This window comes from Clupea harengus, chromosome 18 (assembly GCF_900700415.2).
Source record: "Clupea harengus chromosome 18, Ch_v2.0.2, whole genome shotgun sequence".
NCBI lineage: Eukaryota > Metazoa > Chordata > Actinopteri > Clupeiformes > Clupeidae > Clupea > Clupea harengus.
In genome coordinates this window covers 23,779,851-23,805,638 of record NC_045169.1, presented here as the reverse complement: position 1 = coordinate 23,805,638, position 25,788 = coordinate 23,779,851, and the positions used below count along the sequence as shown (strand labels likewise).

At 39.8% G+C, this 25,788-nt stretch overlaps 1 protein-coding gene, 2 non-coding genes and 1 pseudogene across 4 annotated transcripts; all 4 read left to right on the top strand.

Moving 5' to 3' along the window:
• Positions 1–7,305: 7,305 nt before the first annotated feature.
• LOC116224554 (serine/threonine-protein kinase Nek3-like) lies at positions 7,306–19,378 on the top strand. 2 transcript variants are annotated; one of them, XM_031584623.1, is made up of 10 exons: positions 7,306–7,682; positions 11,864–12,003; positions 12,332–12,392; positions 13,172–13,275; positions 13,366–13,449; positions 14,650–14,711; positions 14,809–14,889; positions 15,236–15,290; positions 15,410–15,589; positions 17,484–19,378. In XM_031584623.1, exons 2-10 carry the CDS (start codon positions 11,875–11,877, stop codon positions 17,979–17,981), a joined length of 1,254 nt encoding a protein of 417 aa, XP_031440483.1. In that variant the 5' UTR covers positions 7,306–7,682; positions 11,864–11,874; the 3' UTR covers positions 17,982–19,378. The 2 variants fall into 2 exon arrangements, with proteins under 2 accessions (XP_031440483.1, XP_031440484.1); XM_031584624.2 differs by having other exon boundaries at positions 15,483–15,589; positions 17,484–17,504.
• A 4,839-nt stretch (positions 19,379–24,217) lies between these two features.
• Positions 24,218–24,396, top strand: LOC116224780 (annotated as a pseudogene).
• Positions 24,397–24,795: 399 nt separating this feature from the next.
• Positions 24,796–25,008, top strand: LOC116224798. The gene has a single exon (XR_004165746.1). It is a non-coding gene; the product is annotated as a small nucleolar RNA U3 (small nucleolar RNA).
• Positions 25,009–25,408: 400 nt separating this feature from the next.
• LOC116224812 lies at positions 25,409–25,621 on the top strand. The gene has a single exon (XR_004165760.1). It is a non-coding gene; the product is annotated as a small nucleolar RNA U3 (small nucleolar RNA).
• Positions 25,622–25,788: the final 167 nt, after the last annotated feature.

The following is a 25,788-nucleotide window of genomic DNA, read 5'->3' as shown; positions in this document are numbered from 1 at the left end:
TGTATGTCTATATGTAAGGAGTAATGAGGGAATAAGGATTTTGAGTTTTAAAATACCTTTGTTCCTACCCCAATTGTATCTTGTTTTTTTACACATACGACTTCTATGCCAAAATTCCCTTTGTCAACTAAATACCATTCATTACCAACATAACCTTGATGAGCCACGGTTACATAAAAAACATACTTTAACCTAAACTAAAATACAACATTATAATGGAGCAACTATAAAATCAGAAATAACATGATGACACTGAAAAGCAATATGGTCTACAGTCCTGTATAGACATCAGGGATGTAATAATAAGAATATTTATCAATATTCTAAGCAGTAACAACTACCTATTTGTGACTATCAGGTATTCAGCAAATTTCCCCGTGTGGTATCAATAAAAGTCATCTTAGCTTTGGTTGACTTATACATTTTCTACATGAATGTATTACAGCAGTTTCAACCGCACGCCCTTTCATGTGATACGAATTGGATATCCCACTCTACCTGGAAATGAAAACTAAGATTCATCAGATGCCGAAAGATTAATTGGTCGGTCTTATTCACATTCTACAAATTAAAAAAATGCAGCAGACCTTTGAACTAAGAGTAGACAAGCTTTAAAGACTAATGTGATTTAAATCAGTATGATGTAATGTTTATTGCAGTCGTCATCATTATGTTGCTTATCAAGATCATGAGAGTGATGTTTCTTACATTAGGATTTCCTAAAGGACAAGGCTGATCACTGGATTGGTTTACCTGATGCTCAGGAAGAGGGCAAATGGCGCTGGCTGGACAACACACCCCTCACAGACCCAAAGTTGGTACAATCCAAACATTTTTACCTTTGTTTCTGTGAAATGTCATTTACAGACCAGTGCTCTACAATAAAGTCTTCCATCTCTTAAGTTATCGATTTACTGATTGCTTAACAGACTAATGAACTGATATCTGTTACCTGATGGGATTTCTGTTTTAAAATGTAATTGCCTTTATAGGGTATGATTACCATTCATCACATGTATTTGTTCACTGAACTCTATTTGCTCCTCATTCAGGTTTTGGGGAGATAAGCAGCCAGATAACTACAAGAATGAAGACTGTGTTAGGATTTTACAACAGAAGTGGAATGATGCTTTATGTCATAGTGGATTTAAGCGAATCTGTGAGATTAACTCTTAGGAGGCCCAGGCCTGTTTGACTTTTTTAGGAAGTCTCACATGCCTTGATGTTTTTGTATATTTCCCCTAACTAAAAGTATTGATGCACAATTGGCTTATATGATTATATTCTATTAGACCTCTGCAACAATAACATAAGAGTAAAAGGAATGTAGTAAAATAAAATTGTATTTAAATCAACTGTAAACACACCCTTACAAAAACCTTCTTTCAGAGGTGCTCAGAATTTGTACAAAAAAACATTGTAAAGATTTCGGACCGAGACTTTTGAACTCGGAACCGTGTAAACATAGGTGTTAGCTATACATATGTGAGTTTAGCATTCAGAAAGTGTGTGTGGTTTCACTACTACATATGTATAATTTCAGAGTGACCTGTCCCTCTGGAAACTAGTGTCTCTACAAAATGCATATTGATGAGTTAGGTGTAAACTCACGTGGGACACCTCAGTCAAAGCCAATGGCCATTACGTAGTGGCCCTGGAATGTCTTTGTGGCCCCACAGGTTTTCTTGCCACATCATGACCCAATAGCCATCACTGAATTACCATTGCCTTATCATACGAACAGCTGTAATTTGCTAATGGGCGAGAAATGTTCAAGAGATCAGTTCTTTTCTCCTTACAAAGTGCTTATTTATATTTTGGTTTTGAACTGTATATATTTGAAAAATAAAGGGTTCAAGGTTTCTGTGGGTGTTCTTTTTCTCTAGGACAAAAACTCGTGGAGCTTTAAAGGCATATTGACAACAAGAAAACATTTTCCCACCGGTACGAAAGGACCTCCAAAGTGTTAGAAGCTGCAGGATCTGAATTACATTTATATTAAATCAACTTCAATCTATTGTTGAAAATTATATATTTTATAAATATATATATATATATATATTTTTTTTTAAATATTTATTTATATATTTATAAATTATATATATATATATATATATTATAATATATTTAAACACAGTTAAAGGTCAAAATGGTGAAGGAAAGTGGCAATTATAGACAATGGATTTGAATCTCTTTTGATCAGATTTTCTTTACATAAACATATTTTAATAGAATTAGCTAAATGAGTGAAGACTTCATGAAAAATCATGATCAGATTTTAGAGATTAGTACTGGGTATACATCCACTTACTACAATTTGTTGGAAATGTATCAATGGTTTTAGCTGTAAAGAGATAATCTGCCATTGATTGTATGTCTTTAAAATAAATGATGCAAGAAGAAATGTAGGTCCATGTCTGCTTTTAAATTTTGATGATCAGGTCTTTCTCTCCGAAGACCTTTGAAGCCTAAGTTCAAATTAATGGATATCTGCCAGTGCTTATCCCAAGCTGATGAGTGGACAAGCTTGCCTATAAGTACTTGCCTGTATGTCTTACAAAATACACACATTGTTGCAAAGACCTCTCAGTGGTATATACTCACCCATATATATATGCATCCATGTGTAAAGAGCTATGTTCTGATCTGAATAAAGCTGGTTTTATTTTTCAAAAGCTGTCTCTACTTTCAATGGTAATATCAGGCAGCCGTATGAGGTCCTCATGATTCATCTGTGTGGGATAAGTCAAAGGAACACTGAGGGGTGCCCGACATGTTCACTTATGCTCCTCTGCCACCTCCAGGAGAACACTTGGCACAGAGGAACACAGCACACAACATGGGAACACAGCATAGAACAGAGGAACACAGCACACAACAGAGGAACACAACAGAGGAACACAACAGAGGAACACAACATAGGAACACAACATAGAACAGAGGAACACAGCACAGAACCGAGTAACACAGCACACAACAGAGGAACACAACAGAGGAACACAACATAGAACAGAGGAACACAGAACACAACAGAGGAACACAGCACAGGACAGAGGAACACAGAACAGAACAGAGGAACACAACAGAGGAACACAGCACACAACAGAGGAACACAACAGAGGAACACAGCACAGAACAGAGGAACACAGAACAGAACAGAGGAACACAACAGAGGAACACAACATAGAACAGAGGAACACAGAACACAACAGAGGAACACAACAGAGGAACACAACATAGGAACACAGCACAGAACAGAGGAACACAGAACAGAACAGAGGAACACAACAGAGGAACACAACAGAGGAACACAGCATGTAGAATTGGGTGTAAGGGAAAACCCTCCTGCTATTTGTCATCATTTGAGAAGTGAGCTGACCAGCTGGTTTATGTGACAGCACTGACCGTCACACATATTTTGTCTTGTCATTATAGATATAAATAAAAGAGTTTACAATACATCATAGAATATGTTAAATCAGAACAATATTTAAAAGACATACTGTGCAATTCTTTACCCACAACAGTACAGTATAATCTATAATGTGTATCCACATGTAAATATTTTGGTTGCATTGATACTACTGGTTTTCCCAATGGAGATTAGATAAGAGAGTTAGTAGACATGTGATCCACTGTTCTTCTTATCGTCCAGTCTAGTTGACATGTATGCACTTCCTCCTGCACCTTCTGCATGCATGCATGCTTATCCCATATCCTGCACCTTCTGCTTACTGCATGCATGCATTATCCCATCTCCTGCAACTTCTGCTTACGGCATGCATGCATTCTTATCCCATTTCCTCGCCAATTGCCTACCGACTCCCTTTTCAGTAGGAAATACATAAACGGGGTATCCTAGATGCAAAACCTCCAGCAGATTTGGATCTGGATACATGGTACCATAAACGAATACACAGAAACCTTCATCCACTCCCAGCTCCATTGTTGGTCTGGAAAGTGGTTCCTTACACCTGCTTGCCAGTGACAATCAGACACTTTCTACCTCTATTGATACAGGCACTCATAAGACTCTAAATAACAGTGTGACACCTTTAGAAAACAGGATAAACCCCATTTTGATGTATGTGAACATACAGGCTTTTTCTCACAAATGCAACATCAGTTTCATATCAATGTGATAATATCTTCTTTTTTCTTGTCTCTTCTTGGTTCATTTGATTGACTTTATCCTTTCTGCTGGTATCTCTATCTGCCTTCCTCTTCAGCACACCCCTCTCAGCTCCCTATATGCCTTCTCTTTCTCTATCTCCCTCTGTCTCTTTCCCTCTGTCTCTCTCTATCTCTTTCTCTCTATCCCTCTTTCTCTGTCTCTCTCTCATCTCATCCTGCACAAAGAGTCTGTAAGGTTGTGGGATTCATTTTTGTTTAATGTGTGTTCAGTCAACAGAAACTTTCAACAGGACCTGGCATTGTACAGATCCAGTGGCTCAGATGACCAATGATGCTGTGAGGCACAGGCAGCCTGTGATTATTCCCAACTTCCAATAAAGCAAGTCAAGTTCCCTTCTGTCTGTTGTTTTGCAATAAACACCGTTTTCAAGTTGAAAATACTCGAGTCTATGCTTAAAATATTCAGAGCTATAGCTCCGAGTGATCAGTCCAAACAACGACATTGGTCTTAGGAAACTGAGCAATAGCATTTAATTGGTTTGTGGAACTATGTGGAAATGGAGATTGTGTTATTTAACCAGCCTCTTTTTCTCGTACTCTCTCGCGTTTTCTCTCTTTTTCTGGTTCTCTTTTTGTCTCTTTTTTACCCTCTCCTTTTCCCCTCTATCTCTCCCCATCTCATCTCTTTATCTCATTCACTCACTCTCTCATCTGGGTTGATTTTCTTTACATTTGATGCATTCATGGTTAATTAGGTTTATTGGCATCCAACCTGTTCATTCAATTGCCATTATTTACAGTTGGTTTTACCTTACATCCAGTTTGTCTGATAGTTGTAACATTCAAGCTTATTATTTATTGTAGAAATAAGCGGATAATTTATTTAACTCCTTGTGTGCCATGCCATTACTTAGTCACTACCTTATATGCTGCTTGGTAATATTAGAGGTCATTCAGTAATTTACATGGAGTCAGATTAATCATATTTTTCCGCTATATTTGCCTCTCTAATGCATTCCCCATAAAGTTCATACACGTTTACGCCTTTCAGCCTGGTATTTTTCTGTTGATTTGGTTACACTTTTTGTTTGTTGTCATAAAAGATCTCTCTAACAACCTGCATGACACATATAGATGGCTATGATAACAACATTATGTATGACCACAGGAAACATAAACAAACAGTAACTCTTACATGCAGAGCGGTTATTGTAAATCTTTAGGCACATTTTTGTCTTTTATGGTTAGATCTAATTTGTTAACTATCCAGATCATTTTTATCCCATGTTTCTGAATTTTTAAAAGAAACACGATCAACCAATCAATCAATCAAACTTTATCTGTACGGCGCGTTTCATACCAGGAGGTAACACAATGCGCCTCACAGAAGGAAAAATGTGTGTGTGTGGGGGGGGTTACAAACACTTATAAAGAGAAACAGGAAATGACGTACGAACCACACTGATGGATCTAATATACAAGGTCTGGAGTCGCCATTTCCATGTTCCATGTTCTGGATCAAGTTCCAGAACCCACTCATGTCCTCTTAACACCCCTGAGAAAATCCTGAGCAGAACAGAACCATGTGTCATCAGTTTGGAGCTGGCTCTTTCCACTCCACTAGAAGTGTTATCAGTCAGTAGTGTTGTCAAGGTCAGGTTCATTCTGGTGTTACAATGCTTGTGAGAATAGAATACAGTTGTATTCGAGTGTGGATTGGTCTGTGGTTCGTAAGAGATGCACACGGTGCACACATTCACTAAACCGCAGATTTGACGACATCATCCAGTCAGAACTGTCACCATGACCATATTTACAAATGTACATTTTAGGGGTTTGTATGTATATGCTCAGAGTTTGACATTTAACCTCTTTGAGTTTAATTTACCCTGCTGTGCCATGTGTTTGTTCATCATGTGGAATCTGACAGTGCAGAAATGAGAGAGGCTATGGTCTATGTTCTATGTTCTACTTTGCAACCTTAGGTGGGAGAATAGGTTTATATTATTCTTAATGTTAATCAACCTTAGGTGGGAGAATAGGTTTATATTATTCTTAATGTTAATCAACCTTAGGTGGGAGAATAGGTTTATATTATTCTTAATGTTAAGCAACCTTAGGTAGGAGAATAGGTTTATGTTATTCTTAATGTAAATCAACCTTAGGTGGGTTTATATTATTCTAAATGTTAATCAACCTTAGGTGGGAGAATAGGTTTATATTATTATTAATGTTAATCAACCTTAGGTGGGAGAATAGGTTTATATTATTATTAATGTTAATCCTGTAAATCATGACAGTGGCGTTCTACTCACCCCTTTTGAAAGAACTATTTGGACGCCTCTGTGCTCTGCCCTCCGTTTTGTGTGTTTGTGTGTGTTTGTGTGTGTGTGTGTGGGAGTGGGCATACATGCAAGTCAAGGCAAGCAGCCTTACATTTAGCTACTTTTTAAGACAGAACCATGTTATCAGTCAGTAGTGTTGTCAAGGTCAGGTTCATTCTGGTGTTACAATGCTTGTGAGAATAGAATACAGTTGTATTCGAGTGTGGATTGGTCTGTTGTTCGTAAGAGATGCACACGGTGCACACATTCACTAAACCGCAGATTTGACGACTTCATCCAGTCAGAACTGTCACCATGACCATATTTACAAATGTACATTTTAGGGGTTTGTATGTATATGCTCAGAGTTTGACATTTAACCTCTTTGAGTTTTATTTTATCATCATCCTAGACAGTCAGGGATACAGCTAGATGAAGAAGTATTTTATGAGTTATGGTTTTAGTGGGTTAATTTTTAGCTGCAGTTATTATATGATATCATACTTGTTTTTATTGGAAAATCTCTGTTTTCATAGCCTGTTTTATTATTGCCATAAAATAAGTGCCTCCTTATCAGTGTCTCAGTGTAATGCCAAGCATCTTATCAGACATCGTACCCTGCTGTGCCATGTGGCGTTTCTACTCACCCCTTTTGAAAGAACTATGTGATTTGTGATGTCTGTGCTCTGCCCTCTCTTATGTGTGTGTCTGTGTGTGTGTGTGTGTGGGGGGGGGGGGGTTGGACAAGTCAAGGACACCAGGCTTGGTTTAAGCCCACTTGGTGTGACTCACAAGTTCTTTTTTTTTATTAAGCAATCACCGTTGAGTGTTATACTGCGCTGACTGGACTGTGAATGAGGCCCGGGAATGTTTGGCGTCTATGAGAACATACATTAATTTGTCAGTGGGCGGACAAGGGACTTTAACCTGCCGCTGTCTTCTCACAATGTTATCTCTTCTATTTCTCGGACATTTTGAAACCCGACCAAACTTCACCCCTAGCGTACGTGACTATGGATGATTTCAAATGAACATTGTATCGCAGGGAGGAGGCTACAGTGTCTCACCTTTCAGCATGAACTGAAGTGCACAGCAGAAGCACACCTCAGACTCAGCGTCCTTCACACCTGGGAAACAGCATTCAGCACACGTGAAGAGTGAATACAAGCCGACTCGGGATACTTATCTGAAACATACTTACAGACGACACAAATTCATTTTTTGGTAAGTAAATTGTTTATGACCAGGCTATTTAGCTATATAGCTATGTAGGCTATTAATTATACCGTAACATATGGTGTCTTACGCTTAACACTTACATTTTCCCTTCAATCTGCAATGTATGTTATTAACAAAGTCTGATGACCGGTTTAGACCATTTTGATATCGATGTCTCCTCTTCATCGTGGCAACTAGATAACCAGGGGTGGACAGTAACAAAGTACATGTACTGTACAAGTACTGTAGGCCTACTTAAGTAATTTTTTTCGAGAAGGCCTATCTCTTTTTTAGTTGAGAGTTGCATTTTTTTGGAAACTTACAACTTTAACTCCTACATTTGAAAGACAGTTATTGTACTTTTGACTGTTTTAATCTTCAGTTCAGGCAGCGTTTGATTACTCTCCCTTTTGCTTGTATGTTTGGTTTTTGCTGCTGTTTCCCTGTTACGCTGGAAGTAAAGTCTGCTGCACGAGATCCCGGTTTAAGTACAAACTTAGACAACGATCTCGTGCAGTACACTTGGGATTCACACGTGGCAATCTAACAAATCCCGAGGGGTGTCCAGCACACCACAGACTGTTTGCCGTTCATTTTTAATAGGTGCCAAATCCTAGCAGTAATTACCAGCACCTGTTACCGCGCAGTCGCTGGTTACGGAGCATTCACACGCTTCCGTTGGAATGCGTTGCGCCAACGGATGGCGGAGGAGGAGTCTGGCGCATGGGGTTCTGTTGATACCAGAGACGTTATAGTGAGATTGACAGGTCAACAAACCAATCACGCCACTAGCAAGCTGCTTACCTTGCAAGCAGTAGCATGCTAACATTAGGTAGGGTGCTCACACACCTCGCAAATCCTATCAGACGTATTTTTCAGTTACAATAAAGGGGTTTTTACATTGTACAGTGTATATTTCTCGGTAACTTTTAAAAAATCTAAGCAAAAAAAAGTCAAACAAACAACTTTTGGGTACAAATACGACCATCTACGGAGTTTGGTCGCCATCTTTTTTTTTTTGGAGCTTGCCGCTTTCTAGACGTGAGCATATACGGGATCTGATTGGCTAGCGCCTGTGCTGTCAGTTATGCATGAAAGGCAATTTGACTGGCTGACGCATGCATTGCCTCTCGAAAAGTTGAACATTCTTCAACTCTTGCTGCAAGCAAAGCATGAAACGCAACGCACGGGAACCCAACGAAGCCATAATTCAGTTCGGCAAAGGATGACGTCACCCCATTCAAAGTGAATGGAGATCCGTCAACCCTGACGGATCAACGCATTCCAACGGAAGCGTGTGAATGCTCTGTTACGGCCCACTCACACGGTTGCGTTGGCATGCATTGATCCAACGGATGAGGGAGGAGGAGTCTGGCGCATACGGTTGTGTTGATAACGGAGACGATATAGTGAGATGGCCACTCAACAAACCAATCACGCCGCTAGCAAGCTGTTTACCTTGTGAGTAGTAGGATGCTAACATTAGATAGGTGGCTCAGACACCTCTAAAATCCTATCAGAGGTATTTTTCAGTTACAATAACAGGGTTTTTACATTGTACAGTGTCTATTTCTCGGTAACAAATAAAAAGTCAAACAAACAACTGTTAGGTACAAATACGACCATATACGGAGTTTGGTCTGCCATCTTTTTTTTTTAGCTTTGCGCCCTTTAGACGTGAGCATAAACGTGATCTGACTGTCCTGGATAGCACCTGTGCTGTCAGTTATGCATGAAAGGCAATTTGATTGGCTGACGCATGCGTTGGCTCTCGAAAAGTTGAACAATGTTCAACTCTTGCCGCAAGCAATGGAACACAACAGAGCCACAATTCAGTTTGGCAACGGATGACGTCACCTCATTCAAAGTAAATGGGGATCCATCAACCTTGACGGATCAACACATTCCAATGCAACCATGTGAGTGTGCCGTGAGGTGCACAGTCAAGGGGGCGGTGCCCGGCAGAGAGTTTCAACAATGAGTGGTCCTAACTAAAGACACGGCAAACCAAACATACAAGCAAAATAAAACACTCCTATAGAAACAAACAAAACGTGACGCATAACATGGACCACACACCGTTATCCAACCTTGCCATATGAAATCAACACCTCCTTTTTTCAGGTTGAAAATACTCAAGGCCAGGCTTTAATATTAATATTCAGAGATATAGCTCCAAGTGATGAGTCCTAACTACGACAATGGTCTTAGGAAACTGAGCCATAGCATTTGATTGGTTTGTGGAACTGTATGGAAATGGGGATTGTGGTATTTACCCAGCCATTTTAAGATTTTTGGGTCTTTCTCACTTGTAATACTCTCTTTTTCTCTTGCTCTCTTGCGTTCATTCAGTGGTGTGTTTATATGTGTTAAGAGAAGCATATGATTTAGGCAAACCAGTGACTCTATCCACTGCTGAGTGACTCAACTCTCACTCCCTGACTCTTCTTTTCTGCTCTCTCTTTGTCTATTCTCTTACTCTCTCCTTTTCCCCTCTATCTCTCCCCATCTCATTTCTTTATCTCATTCACTCACTCTCTCATTTGGGTTTATTGTCTTTACATTTGATGCATTCATGGCTAGTCAGGTTTATTGACATCCAACCCTTTCATTCAATTGTTATTATTTAAAGTTGTAGTCATCCATTTGGTTTTACCTTACATCCAGTTTGACTGATACTTGTAACATGTAAGCTTATCGTTTATTGTAGTAATAAACGGTTAATTTATTAACCATTCATTTAACTCCTTGTGTGCCATGTCATGACAGTGTCACTAGCCTTTCAGCCTGGTGTTTTTTCCGTCGATTTGGTAGCACTTCTCACTTGTGTGATAAATTATCTCTCTAACAACCTGCATGCCACATATAGATGGCTTTGATAACAGCGGTATGTCTGACCATTGGAAAAATATTAACTCTTGAATGCAGTGCTGTTATATTTGAAATCTTTAGGAATATTTTATGTCTTTTAATGGACAGATCTGATTGGTTAACTAACCAGGCAATCCAGTGGTTCTGAATTGAACACTCCTCAGACACACACATGTTGGACAAAAACACCTTGCAGGCCACTGCATTTGCTTCAGCCTCCCAGTGACTACTAGATAAAGAGATGTATGCCCCGATCCCCAGATATGAGTAAATGACCTTACATATGCTGTCATTTATTCCTTTATTCCATTCATGTTGTTACGGCCAACTTGCGTGACCAAAACATAAATGTTGGAGACAGACAACAGCGTTATCTTAAAATGACGGGTCATTATTAAGTCCATACACGGTACATTGTAAAATATTTTTTGTCTAGGGGGTTTCACGTCTGTACGCTGAGAGAGAGTGACAGGTGTCCACTGGTCCTTTTTATCCCCCCACACCTCCTCAGGTGTGGGTAATCAGTCCATCAGTCCATCAGTCCTCCCCACTGTTGCCTGCAGGGCACACATGACCACTACATCGTCTGCAGGGGTGCACATCACACACGTAGACACAATTTTAGTTTGAAATTTTTCATAGCAACAGTGTACACTCATGATCAAAGTGTCTTATGTAATGTAAATTAGGTTAACTGTAGTATTGTGTTCTCTATAATCTGTTGTCAGTAATTATGGGTTTATATTCACTACATTTCTATTATCTCAAGTGACATATAGTTGAAAGAGTAACACTGACTGTATGAGACTGTTTGAGTGATAATTGAATGCAGTTGTAGTGGAGTGTGGATTGGTGTTGGGGTCTGCTGTTCGTAATAGATGCACACGGTGCAGATTTGACGACTTCATGCAGTCAGGGTTATGACTTTTCTGGTTTGGCAAAAATGATGATGCAGAGTCATATTTGTGTAAAATCTTGTAATATTACTCTACCATATCAGTCTACATGCTTCTTTGGCTTCTGCTGTTGTCTTTGCCGGTACCATATCCTTCAGCCTTTCAATAAAATACACGTGTACACTGTCCATTAGGAGGACATTGGTGTAAAAGTGAGCTACTTTAGGGGGAGCTCACTAGCAAAAAATACCAATTTTCGCGGAAATGGGGCTTTACAAGTCAGTGTACAACCAATAATATTTTCAGGTAAAATTGTTACATAATGTTGCTTTAAGCTTTTGACCTGTTCTGATTCCAATATCTTCCCACTCTTTACTGTCATAGTGATATTTTTGTGAGTTTACATTTACTGTCCCTCAGTTTGATCAGAGATGGGCGGTGTGGAGAGCATCCTGAGGGACCAAGGCTATACTGTGCTGGGAGAGAAGGACGGGAAATATCTGGTCCATTTAAAAGAAGGCAAACGCTTCCTTGTTGAACAGATTGAAAAAGATAAGCATGTCAGTTATATTGATTTTTCTTCTTCAGGTCATTCTTTTCCTACATACAGTATATACACATGGTGTGATATATACACAACAAGTATAACCATGTTAAATATATTCACCTGATGTGACACAGAGTACAGTAGAATCTTGATATTAACCATACACTGAAAAATGTAACTTGAGTCTAAACTTACAGATACAAGTGTATGACATTTTTATTAGGAGACTAAAGTTGTTGTAGTCGTGCTGATTAATACATCATTTGATGTCTTTTATTCAGCCAAAAAATTTAAACTTAATCACGTTTCATATTCTATATTCATATCTCTCTCATTTTAAGGTGGAGGAATGTTTAAAATGCCCAGTCCACGCCCACATTGTGGAAACCCAGTCATTTGAAGGTAATTACAGAGAGTATTCTTTTGGTGTATCAAGTCTGAAAAAAGCATAACTACGATTGTGTAGCATAGTCTGGTTATGATAAAGTATCAGTGATTCCTTTGACAAGAGCTGAAGCAAAAATCATTCATTTAATCATTCAGTCATTTAATTGTTTGAACCAACACAACAACATCAGTGAAGAGCTTTTATTAAAACATGGATATGTAATGGCAACATGTGAAAAGAGCTATCAGCTTCAATATTCAATATTCCATCAGGGAGTGAGAATTGCCTTTAGTCGGCCATCAGACACCTTTCTTGACATGTTTGTCAGCTATGTTGGTCATGTGACCACTTTAGTAACGTGATCATGTTAATTGGACCCCTCACCCAAAGCGGCCACATCGTTAACACCATCACCGAATATAGAAAAGAAAAAAATTGAGGAAAAGAATACCAATAAGGTACACAAACCTACAGTATAATACAGTTAGGTCTCAAGACACACAAGATGAGCCATATGGCATCAAAAGACAAGGCGTGAAAGGAGCACCAACATCCAGAAAAGGCAGAAACACCCAAAATCTGTCAGGTTTCTAAAGTTCACAAATGCTTACGCCTTGATGAAGGCAATAGCTGAAATGTGTTTGAGTGTCTTTAAACATGCTGCCATAACATAGCCATGCTTTGATGAAGGCTTTTTATGAAGAGTACAATGGAGTTTTGTCTCTTTTTTGAAAACACCAAGTCATTATTATACACACATACCAGCACATAAATGTAAATGACTCTCTTATAGCAAGAGGGAAAATCTATTTATTGATGGAGCAGTGTTCAGGTGGAACTTTGTACGAGAAAATTCAAGCCCAAAAAATGGACAATGTGCCATTTTCTGAGGAAAAGGTAAAAATGACAAAATATATACAGTGTTGATAAGTGAAACATATTTAAATTTCACATTTCTAAAATACATATCAATATTTTTTACTTCAGGTCATGGCTTGGTTTACCAAGATTTGTATGGCCTTGGAACACTTGCACACCGATGGTATCACTCACAGACTCTTAATAAGTCAGGTATTCATAATATTAAATTCATCTTTATCATGACACACTGTATTTTGACAACAAGAAGCAAGCTCTCTTCTCAATTGCTGTCAGCGCCATCTTGTGGGAAACAAGTACAATACCAGTGTTAATCTTCATCACCCAGAGACACAAAGCTGTGTCCAGAACTTCTTGATGGAAGAGCCAGCCATGACCCAGCTTTCTTGCTGAGTCCCTTTAATGGTGTAAGGTTAAGATGAACCAGTGGGTAATCAGTGTTGACACACAGTAACAGTTATAGTTTTGTAAATGCTAGTTTTGTGCACACTTGAGAATGGAATTTGAATTTGCCAGGATGTTGAATTGAATTGTTGAATGTTGCTCGCCACCACCCTGCCGTTTTAGGAAGACAGCGTTTTAAAATTACAATCAGAAATTCACTACATTAGCCATGGACCACACACACACATAAGGAACATCGCCACCCCTCGCTCCCCGTATTTGAACCGACTACCGGATCCACAATACATTGCACTGCAATCAGTGGTGTACCCTGGTTTGCCCAGCAAAGTGAACTGCTTACCCTTTTCTCAGGTTGCAAGCTTACCATCATGTTACATCAACAAACCAAGAGTGAGAGGACGCTCTGACACAGGGAAGCACTGTGTGGCATATTTGACCACTGAAAGATTTGAATTCGTTTTACATTTGATGTTCAAAAGTAGGTAGGGCCCAGGCCCTAATGCCCCTAACAGTTCCACAGTCCATGGTTGAAGCCGCTCCGCACCTGCCCACACAGCTACCATGACAACATGATAATACAACGGACAGACAGACAAACAGATAGACATGAGAGGGCAAGATGTGACAGGATGTGTGTGTGTGTGCGTGTGTGTGTGTGTGTTGGTGGGATAAGTTAACAGGCAAGTTTAATGAGATGATAAAGGAGCCACAGACTTTTTCAAAGTATAAGGGTTTGGTGCTGGAATGTAAATTATTCTGTGGATATATAGTCTTTGAGGAGGATTAACCATTGTGTCATGTTTAATATATTTCAAGTTTTCCAGTTTAGGAGGATAGTTTCCTTGGCTTTATTAAAACATACTCTCTTTTCTGTAGGTGATACTTTCTAATTTCATACACAAAACTAGAATGTGAATGGCCAGGACGGCTTTTAAGACATGAAAATTAGATGATGTTACTGTTACAATATTTATTATCTGTTAACAGAACATTTTCTTCACTGGATGTGGAACTGTCCGTTTGGGAGAGACAGCAGAGCTTCATGAAAGGTCCTTTCTCATGCAGAACACATTAAAAATCAATACAAATCAATCACTCATTATGTACTAATACATTACGTTATTCATAACAAATGTGATCTTTTAGAGCTCGGGTAGAGAAGCCAAAACACACCAATGCAAAGCAACCTCCAGAGGTTCAGGAAGGAAGACCATACACCCTCCACAGGTAGTACTAAGCAGTGAGAGAATCACACCTGATTTGCAAAACAGCGACAGAAGTTGAATACATTTGGTGTTATATGAAAGGATTGATGTTATACAGCACTGGATGTTGAACTTACCACACCGCAGTTGTTTTGAATAGCATGTGCTGATTTGTGGCGTATTAATTCACCAGAAGGACACTATCAGCTAACTGTGTCTGCTCAGCCCACCAAGTTGTTGATGGATTGTATGTTTGAAGTTCATTACATTGGTCAAATGTGCAAAGTTGTGTCTCTGCGCATACATTTCAATACCAACTTATTGTCATATTGTTTTAAGTTGCCTTTCAATCACCTTCATCTCTACAGTGATATTTATGCATTGGGATGTCTGCTGTATGAAATGTGCACGTTGAAGACCTGTGTAAGTACCAGGATTCATTGAAATATAATAATAACACTTATTAATTATAGCTGATTTTGGTTTATAGAACAATAGGAATAAAGCTGTTTTATTACAATATTCTATTTCTCCACATTTAGGTTCAAGTAAATACAGATTTAATTGCTTCAATCCAGTGTGGTTCCAAGGATTGGCTAATATACTTTTCTTCAGGCTTCCGGAGCCTACTCGCTGATATGCTTCATCCCGAGCCAGAGTGTAGGCTGTCAGCGTTGGACATTCTGAAAAAAAGAATCGTTTTTGCACACATCACTTCCCAGGTACCTATATGTACATGGAACTCTGTCTCCTGTGTAAATACTTCTTTAATATCAACCGCTGTGCTCCTAGGGAAAATTATTCTCTACTGTTACGTTACTATATACTGTATTTATGTATATATATGTATATATACACTACCGTTCAAAAGTTAAAAGATAATAAGATAATAAAAGATAATTTCGTGTTTTCCATGAAAACTCACACTTTTATTTATCAAATTAGTTGCAAAATGAATAGAAAAATATAGTCAAGACATTGACAAGGTTAGAAATAATGATTTCTATTTGAAATATTAATTTTGTTCTTCAAACTTTGCTTTCATCAAAGAATGCTCCATTTGCAGCAAGTACAGCATTGCAGACCTTTGGCATTCTAGCTGTTAATTTGTTGAGGTAATCTGTAGAAATTTCACCCCACGCTTCCTGAAGCACCTCCCACAAGTTGGATTGGCTTGATGGGTACTTCTTGCGTACCATACGGTCAAGCTGCTCCCACATCAGCTCAATGGGGTTAAGATCTGGTGACTGCGCTGGCCACTCTATTAGAGACAGCATACCATCTGCCTGCTTCTTCCCTAAATATTTCTTGCATAATTTGGAGGTGTGCTTTGGGTCATTGTCCTGTTGTAGGAGGAAATTGGCTCAAATCAAGCGCTGTACACAGGATATGGCATGGTGTTGCAAAATGGAGTGATAGCCTTCCTTATTTAAAATCCCTTTTACCTTGTACAAATCTCCCACTTCACCAGCACCAAAGCAGCCCCAGACCATCACATTACCTCCACCATGCTTGACAAATGGCGTCAGGCACTCTTCCAGCATCTTTTCACCTATTCTGCGTCTCACAAATGTTCTTCTGTGTGATCCAAACACCTCAAACTTTGATTCGTCTGTCCATAACACTTTTTTCCAATCTTCCTCTGTCCAATGTCTGTGTTCTTTTGCCCATATCAATCTTTTCTTTTTATTGGCCCGTCTCAGATATGGCTTTTTCTTTGCCACTCATCAGGCCAGCATCCCAGAGTTGCCTCTTCACTGTAGAAGTTGACACTGGCGTTTTGCGGGTACCATTTAAAGAAGCTGCCAGTTGAGGATCTGTGAGGCATCTATTTCTCAAACTAGAGACTCTAATATACTTGTCTTCTTGCTGAGTTGTGCACCAGGGCCTCCCACTTCTCTTTCTACTCTGTTAGAGCCCGTTTGTGCTGTTTCTCTGAAGGGAGTAGTACACACCGTTGTAGGAAATTTTCAGTTTCTACGCCATTTTTCGCATGGAATAGCCTTAATTTCTAAGAACAAGAATAGACTGGCGAGTTTTACATAAAAGTTCTCTTTTTCTGGCCATTTTGAGAGTATAACCGAACCCACAAATGTGATGCTCCAGATACTCAACTAGCTCAAAGGAAGGCCAGTTTTATAGCTTCTCTCACCAGCAAAACAGTTTTCAGCTGTGCTAACATAATTGCACAAGGGTTTTCAAGGGTTTTCTAATCATCCAGTAGTCTTCTAAGGCGAATAGCAAACACAATGTACCATTGGAACACTGGAGTGATAGTTGCTGGAAATGGGCCTCTATACACCTATGTAGATATTTCATTAAAAACCAGACGTTTCCACCTAGAATAGTCATTTACCACAGTAACAATGTATAGACTGTATTTCTGATTCATTTAATGTTATCTTCATGAAAAAAAACAGTGCTTTTCATTGAAAAATAAGGAAATTTCTAAGTGACCCCAAACTTTTGAACGGTAGTGTATATATATATATATTTTGTTTCAAAGGTAGTGTCTTTCAAATCCAAAAAAAATATTTAATACATGCCACATTTCTTGCCTAGTTTCAAAAACAATCTTTTTTTGCAATCGTGTTTTGTTTCTACTTGCTGATGTAGGTTGGGGAAATTCTACAGGAGGTTAAAATCAGTTTGGGAAAGCTGAAAGAACTGGCAGACAGTGCAGAAAACGGTAACGCCACCATGCTGTTAGGGTTTATTGGAGCTGTCGTGTGTTTTGTCCTGGTCCCAGCCACTCTGGGTGCCTCTCTGATCGGGTGGGGGGTCAGTGCGGCAGTCGCTGTCAACAACAGAGGAAATCAGAAAACCATTTTCCAGGAGATTAGGAGCATCAACAAAGAATTACCGGAGAAAACAGACTGTGTGGACATCAGTATCCAGCACCTTATCAAAAGTATTCAGTTGAGAAGATCAGGGGGAGGCAGGGGGAATCTGGTTGTTCAACAGCACATGATGAAAAGAATACTTACCTCTAAAGCTGAAATTAAATTTGAAAATGTTGAAGAGGTCAGACACACAACAACGACTTTGCAGGATTGGCTGGATAACAGAAGTAATATAATTGACTTGGTCTCGATTATTGGTAACTATCAGTAGAATGCTAGTATTGTGGGGTCAGATGTGTCTTGAGTGCAGTGTGTCATGAGTTCATCCTCTGGAGGCAGTGAGTAGAAATTGAGCGCTTAATGCATGTTGAAACAATGATATGCCTACTTGGACCTCATCCTCTATGACCAACCCCTCTGCATTTCCTTGTGCTTTAGTTCTATTTGGTCTTTCAGCTCTGCCTTAAGGAGGCAATCAGGTTGCTTTACAGAATGTTAATCCTGTCAACCATGTTCAGTCCACATTTTATTATGACTGTCTCCAGATGTACATATTTTAATATATAGAATGTCTAAGCAAATATAAACAATTATTTTTTTAGAACTGAAGCATTCAATTAGTTCAATTGTGTTGTGGTTGCTGTTTGCTTAGGTGGATAATTTGTGTTTGAGACACAAATGCATTTATAAAAGCAGCATAGGTTTTGTAGCTGTATGTATAGGCGATGGTCTTCATTTTGTCACTACTTTTGGGAGAGGGTAGATGAGAGACACTGAACCACCATGAACTGCCACCCTTCCACCGTCCTCATTTTAGCCTTGAGGATGAGGCAGTGATGAGATTTGACGGCAGACTTAAGTTGGAAACAATAAATCCCAAATTAGAAACGGGAAAATATAAAAATATGGAGCATACAAATATGGTGCCTCTGTGACTCCTTGCCAGGGTACTGCCTAGCCTTCAGCATCTACAGTACACAGGGAAACTGACACGGATAGAAAAGGGCTGGTCTACAGGGCTGTGATGGACCTGATGAGAAGTTACTTGGAGGCTTTATCATGTGTATGCTGATCATTTTTCTTTTCTTTCATACCTCTACTTCAGGATTTGCTCCAGAATAAAACATACTACTGTGTGACCATTAGGACAAATATGAAAAGCTGTCCAGAACATATACTGTTATGTTTCTATTCTCTGACACTCTTACACATGCATGTGCCCACACACATAGAGAAACACACACACCATCCACACATGATCACATTGGTACAGACACCCCCGAACACCACCACCACCACGACCTCCGCCCCCACGCACACACTTGTTGAGTCTATTTATAATCTTTATACTCTGAAAGTGGTATATACCTTTTCACACACTGGTAGTCATTTTATACTTTTTATACTAATTTCACAAAGTGAGTCATGATTGTCTTGCATTTTAATATATACTGTACATTGTACAAATCACATACTTACCAGACATAAATCTGGTAAATAGTAATTATGAATCATTGTAACCACTAATGACCAAGAATAACTTTTGTATCCTGTTTCATGCTGAAGACTATTGATGGCACATTGATTGAACACAATGATTTTTAATGAAAATGTCAAAGTTCAAGGCTAAATGCTATGCTGACTGGCCAAATAAAAAGTTCAACTAAACCCCTCTGTAACTTGAAGGTGTGATTTGTTATGCAAAATAATACCTAGATAGGCCTACATTACATATTTGACCACCTCTTATGACCAAATGCCAAATGCATCCTTTTTGGTACTGTTCAATGATGGGCTGTGAAAACTTGAATGTACGGTTCTTAATGGGTCAAACATCATTTGGAAGAGCTATTTCTGATCTTTATATTGAAACACCCTTATTATTGACACATTACAATAGTTTTTAAGCTATTGTTCTTTTTAGACACAATGTTTATCCGATTGCCTTTTTCTATCAAAATTCTCAGGAATCTGGAACATTGTTGTAGAATTCTAGTTAATGTCCATATTTTCAATGTCTAGACTCAATCTAAATGTGTTTCATGCCTCATGGATGTATAAATACCATTTTAGTCACGTAATTACAATTTTCAGATTAGCTGTGATGAACATTGAAGCACTCTTTAGGTGATTATGATACTTGTCAGGTACAATCCACTGACTACTATCAACAATGCCATCCCACGAGGCAAAATAATCTTTATTGTTCGTAATCTTTGCAGTTGCAACTTTTTCTATGATTAAATATGTTAGTAGTGTGTGATTTGATGTGTGCACTACAGTCGTAGGTTGAACTAGCCTTGTGATTTAAGTATAATTAGTTATTTAGTGAGATTGGAGCAAGTTCTCAAATGTATCGTGTTGACTATTCAAAGCTCTATCATGTTCTCTCCTTGAAATTGAAGATTGCAGCCTGTAATGTGCATCACTGGGTCATCAGACATTTACTGGTTTATTGCAGAGTTGAGACGAGTTTGAAAATCCCTCCTATGTTGGCTGAGAAAGAAAAGGCCAGTGCAGAAAGGGAAGACATTTGAGTTTGGGAAAGAAAAAGAGGGCAACAAAGCATTACATTAAATATGATAGGACATTAAATATTATATCACATTGAATATGATATTACATTAACTATGATAACACATTGAATATGATATTACATTGAATTAAATAAACAAACAACTCATCATCAGATGACAACGAGTGTTTCTGAATTGTCTGTGTGGACAAAACAGCCGGCCAAAGGAGACTTGGGTTCAATGTGTGAGATGCAGCAAATGGCCCACACTGCATGTAGACGATCTCAGGAGAGGCCATTTATGTTTTGCCAGAATTATGACTCTGAAGAATGTTGGCAGAACATAGGGCTTTGTCTTGTTTGTTTGATCCGTCTTTCAGAGCTGTTGTAAAGAGTGACTCTACTGGGGAACTAACTAACATTCCCCCTGAAATCCTGAAGGGAGAAGAATATCATGACAAGAGGTAACATTGCTTCACCACCGCTACCGTTCCTTCTGGTGATTTGTCTAATATATATGGAGGCTATTAAGTTCCGATATATGGAGGCCATGAAGTTCACATTATTGAGTACACGTTTAAATACTTCAGTTGTATACAGAGTCACACCATAGACTCATATATCACACATGCCATCATACATTACAGAGTTGATGTTTAAAGATGTATGACAACCACTGAGAATCATGAGATGTAAGAGAATCAGTTTTCTTTTTGTATTTCTTTTTCAGTGATGTTTGGTCTTTGGGCTGTCTGCTCTATGAGCTTTGTATGATGAAGAGTCCAGTAAGTACAACTACTAATTTAAATAATGAAGACCAATGTTAACAAATCTCAGTGCAGCTAGGCACCAGTTGGATAACAACTGATCAGAACTGTCAACATGACCATATTTAAAAATATACATTTTAGGGGTTTGAATGTACAGTATATGTTCAGAGTTTGACAATTAAACTTTTTGAGTTTAATTTTATCATCAACATAGACAGCCAGGGATACAGATGGATAAAGAATTATTTTATGGTTTGTTTTAGTTGGTTAATTTTTAGCTGCAGTTATTATATGATGTCATACTTGGGTTTACTGGGAAATCTCTGTTCTCATTGTCTGTTGTGGTCATAACATGAAGTACTTCCTTGTCAGTATCTCAGTGTAATAAAGTATCTTATCAGACGTCCTACCCTGCTGTGCATGTGTCTGTTCACCCTGTGGAATCTGACTGCAGAAATGAGAGGAGATGTGTTTCATGACGTTTGACCTCTATGGGTTAGAGGGTGATGTGCTGATGTACTTCTGAACATGTTCTCCTGTGTGGTGAACTATCTCCACCCAGCTTCACCGTTAGAACAGAATAAAACCCAAACCAGCTGCTTCCCTCGCTGTGTGTTGTGTGAATCTGTTTCATTCTCCTCAGGTCTTCTCCTCCTCCTCAACTTCTACCTCTCATCATAAAGTTCATAGTGGAATATCAAATGGATATAATGGTGTCACTTTGCAACCTTAGGTAGGAGAATAGGTTTATATTATGCTTAATGTTAATCAACCTTAAGTGGGAGAATACGTTTATATTATTATTAATGTTAATCAACCTTAGGTGGGAGAATAGGTTTGTATTATTATTAATGTTACTCCTTGGATATCTGATCATGCAAATTATGACAGTGGCGTTAGTGGTATTCCACTCACCCCTTTTGAAAGAACTATTTGTGATTTGTGACGCCTCAGTGCGCTGCCCTCTCTTACTTCTGTGTGTGTGTGTGTGTGTGTGTGCGCATGCGTGCGGGTTTGGACAAGTCAAGGCCAGCAGCCTTACATTTATCTACTTCTTAAGAAAATGCAGTGTGATAGGAAATAAACAGTGATCTGATGTTCTAATTGAACAGGCCAGGCCTGACCTATTCAGAATAACATGACTTGAGACCTGAAAATCTCTATAACAATAACAACACATAAAATAATGTTATTGATGATATATTAAATGATTTAGTGATTATATTCCCATTTTATTAAGTGGCCCATGTTATATTTTATGGTGATTATCGTGACAGAAAAGCTTTTTGATGTCATATCGTTGTAGGTTTCTCCTTAGTAATCTCTCTTTAGGAATCTCTTTCAGGCTGCCAGTCTCTTTCTGGCTGGTGGAGTGCCAGACTTGGTTCACGCCCACTTGGCGTGCCTCACACATTTTTTTTTTTCAAATTAGCAATCACCGTTGAGTGATATACTGCACTGACTGGACTGTGACTGAGGCCAGTGAATGTTTGGTGTTTATGACACCATACAATAAATTGTCAGCGGGCGGTCAGGGGACTTTAACCTGTCGCTTCTCTAGATTGTTTTATTATTTTTAAATAGGGCAGTCAAACAGCCATGACGGATAGACCCTCCTCTCTGCTCTCTCAGGATGTCACTGTTCCTCATCAGAGTGGGAGGCACAGGGCTGGGGAAGGACGTGTGTGTGTGTGTGTGAGAGAGACGTAGACTGAAGAGGAGTGTTATAATGTGTGTGTGTGTGTGTGTGTGAGTGAGTGTGTGTGTGTGTGTGTGTGTGTGTCTTGTGCCTAGAGTGTGCCGGTATTGGGCCTAAATGGGCCAAACAGCTGCCTAGGGTGCCTAGCTACTTGAGTTACTGTGAGTACTCTCTGTATTTTTGATTTGTTTGTTTATTGTGTGGGCACATGTTCTGGGGTCAACCTAAAGGCCCTTGTAAATAAATATATATATTTTGGTATGGGAAATCCACCATGTTCTGCACGTTCTTCCCCATATTCACCACCAGGTCAAGTCACCCACATCCCAAAAACGTGGGGTGACCGCCTCGGTCCCTCACAGAGTGAAAGAGAGAGAGGGAGAAAGAGAGAGACATAGACAGAGAGGAGGGAGAGTAACAGATAACAGAAGAGGAAAATAGAGTAGTGTGTGTGTAGTTCTATTCTATTACTCTATATGCACTGGTGCATTTGACCCAAGGGCTCTGTTTGAACAGGTCAGATATCTCTCACTTGACCACAGTGGGATTAGAACCTCTTTCCTACAAACTGCATACTAACCACTGCACCACCAGGACCAGTAGCTTATACACATACACAAATACACTTATACACCTCACCGACGTACATACATAAATCACATATACATACACATAGGGAGAACATATTCACACAGAGTGTTTCCAGATACAGGAAAAGGTCTGACCCTATTGTACAGAGTGCAATGATTTGGACAGTGTCGGTGTCCAGGAGGAAAGTGAAAAGTGATTTTGTGCTGCTGGTGTGGAGAGTGCCAAAAAATATATAATGTTCTTGTGCTTGTGAGGATGGGTAGTGCAAGATAGTGATCTTGTGCTTGTGTGTGTGTGTGTGGTTGGAAAGTGCAAAGAGCAAAGTGATAGTGCAGAATATGTAGGTGGTAAAATCTGTGCATGGGGCTGAGATGAGATGAGCAGAGGAGGGCAGACTGAGGTAGACTCATGCAGAGAAGTCCATCTCCCTCCCCCTCCCCTTCTGCGTGGCGTTAAAAAGCTGAATGGCCCTGGGGACAAAGGACTTCCTCAGCCTGTCCGATGAGCATGACAGTGACAGGAGTCTGCCACTGAATATGCTCTTCTGTCTGTTGACAGTACTGTGTGGTGGGTGGTGGACATTGTCCAAGATAGTCAGCAACCTACTCAGGGTCCTTCTCTCCGCCACCGTTGTGAGTCAGTCCAGTTCGGTGCCCACAACAGCTTCCTCACCAGCCTGACCAGTCGCCCCGCATCCCTCTTCTTTACGCTGCCTCCCCAGCACACCACAGCATATCGTGCTGACCCACCTCAAGGCCATCACCAACCACCTCCTCGACCCACTGCAGTTTGCCTACCGAGCCAACAGGTCTGTAGATGACGCAATTAACATGGGACTCCACTTCATCCTCCAGCACCTTGATTCCCCCGGCACCTACGCCAGGATCCTGTTTGTGGATTTCAGCTCCGCATTCAACACCATCGCCCCAGCTCTGACTAGGAAATGCGTTTCAAAAGTGTTGAGTCCCGCAAATCACGATGATGAGTGATAATGTTGCTCTTTGAGCGTGAACCAGGCACAACGTGAGGTATCTATCTCATGCTTTGTCATTGATGACTGTTCCTGTTCTTCTTTGGAGAGCAGGAGGAGAGTTGACATTTTCAGAGTGGTTCCGCAAACAATTGTGAAAAAAAAAAACGTTTTTTATGCTCTTCCCAATGCAGAGACCTGTTTCAAAGACTGCACCTTTTTGGCACGTGTCACACGTGAAAATGCGACTCCTTACCTCGCAGCGCACGCGTCGTCTTATACGACAGGTGCGCATCACAGCCGTGGGTTCTAAAACCACACCACTTACGCCCTATTTGTCGAACATAAGCATTCAACATGTGCAGTTAAAACGAGCGCCCGCCGTTTTATAATGCCGTCAGTTAAACAGTAGACCAGGTTTTGGTGTTTCCTTCATTGCCAGGCAGTGTTTTGCACCCGGAAAAATGAACGGTGGATACGCACCCTCATCGTAAAGACTGAGCACAAGAAAGGCTTTGCTCGCTTCTACTGTAAGACGACAAGACTATACTTTCAGGGATCATTTCTATAGTTTCTGACTAGGAAATGCGTTTCAAAAGTGTTGAGTCTCGCAAATCACGATGATGAGTGATAATGTTGCTCTTTGAGCGTGAACCAGGCACAACGTGAGGTATCTATCTCATGCTTTGTCATTGATGACTGTTCCTGTTCTTCTTTGGAGAGCAGGAGGAGAGTTGACATTTTCAGAGTGGTTCCGCAAACAATTGTGAAAAAAAAAGAAGCTTTTTTATGCTCTTCCCAATGCAGAGACCTGTTTCAAAGACTGCACCTTTTTGGCACGTGTCACACGTGAAAATGCGACTCCTTACCTCGCAGCGCACGCGTCGTCTTATACGACAGGTGCGCATCACAGCCGTGGGTTCTAAAACCACACCACTTACGCCCTATTTGTCGAACATAAGCATTCAACATGCGCAGTTAAAACGAGTGCCTGCCGTTTTATAATGCCGTCAGTTAAACAGTAGACCGGGTTTTGGTGTTTCCTTCATTGCCAGGCAGTGTTTTGCACCCGGAAAAATGAACGGTGGATACGCACCCTCATCATAAAGACTGAGCACAAGAAAGGCTTTGCTCGCTTTTACTGTAAGACGACAAGACTATACTTTCAGGGATCATTTCTATAGTTTCTGACTAGGAAATGCGTTTCAAAAGTGTTGAGTCTCGCAAATCACGATGATGAGTGATAATGTTGCTCTTTGAGCGTGAATCAGGCACAACGTGAGGTATCTATCTCATGCTTTGTCATTGATGACTGTTCCTGTTCTTCTTTGGAGAGCAGGAGGAGGGTTGACATTTTCAGAGTGGTTCCGCAAACAATTGTGAAAAAAAAGAAAAGCTTTTTTATGCTATTCCCAATGCAGATACCCGTTTCAAAGCCTGCACTTTTTGGCACGTGTCACACGTGAAAATGCGACTCCTTACCTCGCAGCGCACGCATCGTCTTTTACGACAGGTGCGCATCACAGCCGTGGG